Consider the following 6,000-nt stretch of genomic DNA (forward strand, 5'->3'; position numbering starts at 1 on the left):
CAGGGTTTAATAGGGTACACATGTACACATGCAAATAAGGATGCAGGGTGTAATAGAGTGCACATGTACACACATGGGGGCCCATTTATCAAGCTCCGTAAGGAGCTTGTGGGCCCGTGCTTCTGGCGAGTCATCAGACTCGCCAGAAACACAAGTTATGGAGCAGCGGTCTAAAGACCGCTGCTCCATAACCCTATCCGCATGCTCTGATGAGGCGGACAGGAATCACCGGAAATCAACCCGATCGAGTACGATCGGGTTGATTGACACCCCCCTGCTGGGGGCCGATTGGCTGCGAGTCTGCAGGGGGCGGCGTTGCACCAGCAGCTCACAAGAGCTGCTGGTGCAATGCTGAATACGGAGAGGGTATTGCTCTCCACATTCAGCGATGTCTGTCGGACCTGATCCGCACTGTCAGATCAGGTCCGACAGACATATGATAAATAGGCCCCAAAGACTAGAATGCAGGGTGTAAGAGAGCACACATGTACACACGCAGACTAGAATGCAGGGTGTAAGAGAGCACACATGTACACACGCAGACTAGAATGCAGGGTGTAAGAGAGCACACATGTACACACACAAACTAGAATGCAGGGTGTAAGAGAGCACACATGTACACACACAGACTAGAATGCAGGGTGTAAGAGAGTACACATGTACACACACAGACTAGAATGCAGGGTGTAAGAGAGCACACAAGTACACACACAGACTAGAATGCAGGGTGTAAGAGAGCACACATGTACACATGCAGACTAGAATGCAGGGTGTAAGAGAGAACACATGTACACACGCAGACTAGAATGCAGGGTGTAAGAGAGCACACATGTACACACGCAGACTAGAATGCAGGGTGTAAGAGAGCACACATGTACACACACAGACTAGAATGCAGGGTGTAAGAGAGTACACATGTACACACACAGACTAGAATGCAGGGTGTAAGAGAGTACACATGTACACACACAGACTAGAATGCAGAGTGTAAGAGAGCACACATGTACACATGCAGACTAGAATGCAGGGTGTAAGAGAGTACACATGTACACACACAGACTAGAATGCAGGGTGTAAGAGAGCACACATGTACACACACAGACTAGAATGCAGGGTGTAAGAGAGTACACATGTACACACACAGACTAGAATGCAGGGTGTAAGAGAGTACACATGTACACAAGCAAATAGAATGCAGTGTGTAAGAGAGTACACATGTACACACACAGACTAGAATGCCAGGTGTAAGAGAGTACACATGTACACACACAGACTAGAATGCAGGGTGTGAGAGTACACATGTACACACAGAAACTAGAATGCAGGGTGTGAGAGTACACATGTACACACACAGACTAGAATGCAGGGTGTGAGAGTACACATGTACACACAGAAACTAGAATGCAGGGTGTGAGAGTACACATGTACACACACAGACTAGAATGCAGGGTGGGAGAGTGCACAAGTGCACACACAGATTAAACTGCAGGATGTAAGAGAGTACATAAACACATGCAAACTAGAATGCAGGGTGTGAGAGTACACGAGCACACACCCAGACTAGAATGCAGGGTGTGAGAGTACACGAGTACACACACAGATTAAACTGCAGGATGTAAGAGAGTACATAAACACATGCAAACTAGAATGCAGGGTGTGAGAGTACACGAGCACACACCCAGACTAGAATGCAGGGTGTGAGAGTACACGAGTACACACACAGATTAAACTGCAGGATGTAAGAGAGTACATAAACACATGCAAACTAGAATGCAGGGTGTGAGAGTACACGAGTACACACACAGATTAAACTGCAGGATGTAAGAGAGTACATAAACACATGCAAACTAGAATGCAGGGTGTGAGAGTACACAAGCACACACCCAGACTAGAATGCAGGGTGGGAGAGTGCACAAGTGCACACACAGATTAAACTGCAGGATGTAAGAGAGTAAATAAACACATGCAAACTAGAATGCAGGGTGTGAGAGTACACATGTAGACACACAGATTAAACTGCAGGATGTAAGAGAGTACATAAACACATGCAAACTAGAATGCAGGGTGTGAGAGTACACGAGCACACACACAGACTAGAATGCAGGGTGTGAGAGTACACATGTACACACACAGATTAAACTGCAGGATGTAAGAGAGTACATTTACACATGCAAACTAGAATGCAGGGTGAAAGAGAGTACACATGTACACACACAGACTAGAATGCCAGGTGTAAGAGAGTACACATGTACACACACAGACTAGAATGCAGGGTGTGAGAGTACACATGTACACACACAGACTAGAATGCAGGGTGGGAGAGTGCACATGTACACACACAGACTAGAATGCAGGGTGGGAGAGTGCACAAGTGCACACACAGATTAAACTGCAGGATATAAGATAGTACATTTACACATGCAAACTAGAATGCAGGGTGTGAGAGTATATACATCTGCACAACTCCCAATAGATTATTACCTATACTAGTAGCTAGTGTGTGCAGTTATACACAGATAAATGTCATGTGTCTTTATCATTTAGTAATTTCTCTGACCTTCCTTTTTCCAGTGTGTCAATCTTTGGTTTGTTAAACCGGCAATGTTTGTCTTGTGACCTTCTTGGGGATCAGTGCACTTACTTTAGTGCAACTTTCAGTCCATCCAACCAGCACTTCCTGCTGCACTGCAAAGGTATGCCATTTTATATGAAATAGATATGATGATGTTATTACATGCAATATATTACAAATTATTAAATGAAAAATTAAAAATATTTTTTTAGATTTTAGTGATACAATGGACCACAATGTTTAATCTTATCTGATTATTAATCTAAATTTTTTTTTTTTTAAATCTTGTTTATTTAGCCAGCCCATCAGCGGCTAGATTAAGAGTGGCATTCTAACTGCGGTGTGCAAGCAATATGGGGTATATTGAGGCTCTTTGCGCGTGTCAGATATAGCACTAGTATTGTGAGTTGAACGTTAATGCGTTTGCTTGATTGCAATCAAATTTAACGCGTGTTGGGTTAGCGCGACATCAGAGCTCTGGTTAACTGTTACACAAGACAAAAAAGTGATACAAAAAACATCAAATTTGAAAAAATCAAGGCATGTATACTGTATATATATAATTTTATATATATGTATATATGTGTTTACATATGAATTTATGTGTTTTACTGTATATAATATATACTGTACATTGTTAATTTTCTAATGTTCTTTACTTACAGAATAATGTACTTTTTATTGTAAATACATATTTCTATATATACCTATACCTGTATATCCTATAGATATGTAGGTATCGATATGTGCGTTACAGAATTACATATATAATAATATAAAGTACATTATTTTCTATGTGACGAACATATAAATGTAAAATATGCATTTTGCACATCGGGGTTCATGATATAGATTTTAACACGGTCAGGTTAGCGCAAATGAAAACTTATTAATCTTAAGTTATTGAAATATTACTTGTAAAATATTTTTATAAAAATTATTAAGCAAACTGTAAAATATTGTAAATAATCCATAGAATATATTATTTAATAATTAGTATTATTTTTTTTAATATTATGAATGTAACATTTCCATAACATGCCTTAAGATTACTAAGTTTTCATTTGCGCTAACTGGACCGCGTTAAAATATAACGCATAGTTTACATACCTATCTTCTTTGCATTGAAAATATTTTTTTTTTTATTAAATATATATTTCTATATATATCTTAAACTGTTAATGTAAGCTACATATCTATATCTATTTATCTATAGGAATATATATACAGGTATAGGTATATACAGATATATGTGTATATATATATATATATATATATATATATTTAAGAATAAATATAACATATTCTGCTATGTAAAGAACTTTTAAATGTGAAATATTAATATTTCTTAACATTTCTTAATTTAGAGCTATACGCGGCCAGGTTAGCGAGTGAGTATATGTGTTAGTTGTTTTGGGTTTTTTTACGGTTTTTTTGCACTTCATTGACTTCTATGGGAGTTTGCAAGATTGCTTTTTCCATCAAATGTTTATATCGGAACTTTGTACCGATCTTCAGCACTTGCCACCGTTCCGAAGGGGTTAAAGTGAGAGTGCAGCCATGGTTACAGTAAATTCACCCACTCCAAGATCATTCAGAGTTCATCCTTGGATAATTCACAACTCATCCAGAGACAATTAATAGCTCATTCCTAGATAATTCTTAGCATATGTCTGGATAATTTGTAGTTCATACCCAAATAACACCATCTAGGTCAAGTCTAATTAAGTAATAGTTCATTCAAATATTACATTTATAGATGTGTCATAGCTTATGATAAATAATAGTGTATGCCTGGAAAAATCACTGCTTATGCCTAGTAAATTGTGCCTAGATAATTATCAGTTATGTCATGATTTTTCTATTTCTATACAAGACAGATCCTCATTATTATTATGGTACATACAGTATGTATATATATTAATCATTGCTGATAAATCATATCATAACCATATCTACATAATTAATAATTCTTGCCCATGCCTAGATAATTCCTAGATTCATAGAGCATGCAATGTTATGATACTTTTTCAGTTGATTTCTATTATAAAATTGATTTGGTTGTCTTAGTATTCTTTGTTGAATAGCATATCCAGGTTTGCTCAGGAGCGGTAAGGCACTACTTGTAGCTAGCTGCTGATTGGTAGCTATAGACAAACTGTATGTGTTTTGACATTGGCTCACCATATCTTCAGTGATTACCTGTAGTGCACTGCTGATCTTGAACATACTTTAACTATGTGTTTAACTTCTTTGCAGGGGTTAAACACATAGTTATATACAAACAACAGTGCAACAGCACTTTTGTTTACAATTTTATGTACCTTTAATAAGTCATGGGTTAAGCTTAAATAGTTAATATATCATAAGTAGGTAATTCATAGCTGATACCCAGGTAATTCCTCTCTTACTTAATTAATGGTTAATTTCATCATTCCTAGGTATTATGCAGGTAGTTGCTGAAATAATAATTAATATATAGGCAATTATTACCTAATTTTTAGCAAATCCTATCTGATGACCAGACTAATAAGATTTTGCAGAATTAATATGAAATATCATGTGATCAGTGATGTCATTGATAAATATAATTGATGATGTCATACTTGCCATCTGTGATATACATTTTTTGGTCGTAATTTTTTTTTATTTTTTTTTTGGTCGTAAAGCATTTATTGCTTTTGGGCTTTAGCACTGGCATTTACTGATTTAACAACCTACAGTCATGCTTTAATCATCGACATACTTTGAAAACGAGAGAAATCTCAATGTATCTTTCCTGGTAAAATATTTTATAAATAAATAAATAATCGATTGGTTATATTTTCATACTATACTTCCTATTAAGTGGTATCAAGAAGCATCTTCATTCAAAAGCATTTAATTGTGTGATATATGAACTGTTAATTGAGGGCTTGATCCCACAATAAGGAATAATGAAAGGCAATTAAAACATTACAGAAGTTATCAAATGCTGTTATTCAATATAGTGTGTCTCAAAATATGCACACATGTGTGCTGACATTTAGTAACATTTGGTGACAAAGGTAGCAAGCACTGTTCCCTCTAAGTTGTGCGAGTGTGCATGCGGAGGATATACAACTTTATCACATAGTTTAGTGCATAGATGTTAGGAGACACACAATGGGTAGATTTATCATATGTCGAGTGGACATGATTCCCTATATAGTGAATCATGTCCGCTCAACATCGCTAAATACCGACGGCATACGATGCCTGCATTTAACATTGCACAAGCATTTCTAGTAAAATGCTTGTGCAATGCAGCCACCTGCTCACTGATGGCCAATAGGCCGCTAGCAGGGGCTGTCAATCATCCCGATCGTATGGGATCGGGATGATTTCAATCTGCCATCTAAAAGGTGGTGAACAGGTTAAGGGGAGCCTGAAACAATGGGCCTCCGAAG

At 37.5% G+C, this 6,000-nt stretch overlaps 1 protein-coding gene across 1 annotated transcript in view; it reads left to right on the forward strand.

Moving 5' to 3' along the window:
* The window catches only part of DPP10 (dipeptidyl peptidase like 10), a gene marked incomplete at its 5' end in the record, with an annotated part of 707,293 nt that overhangs the window by 664,525 nt on the left and 36,768 nt on the right, over positions 1-6,000 (forward strand). The window contains one exon of the mRNA XM_053698006.1: positions 2,572-2,693. Within this exon, the coding sequence (XP_053553981.1) occupies positions 2,572-2,693 (122 nt within the window). The remainder of the gene's footprint in view (positions 1-2,571; positions 2,694-6,000) is intronic.

Source organism: Bombina bombina, chromosome 1 (assembly GCF_027579735.1).
Source record: "Bombina bombina isolate aBomBom1 chromosome 1, aBomBom1.pri, whole genome shotgun sequence".
Taxonomy (NCBI): Eukaryota; Metazoa; Chordata; class Amphibia; order Anura; family Bombinatoridae; genus Bombina; species Bombina bombina.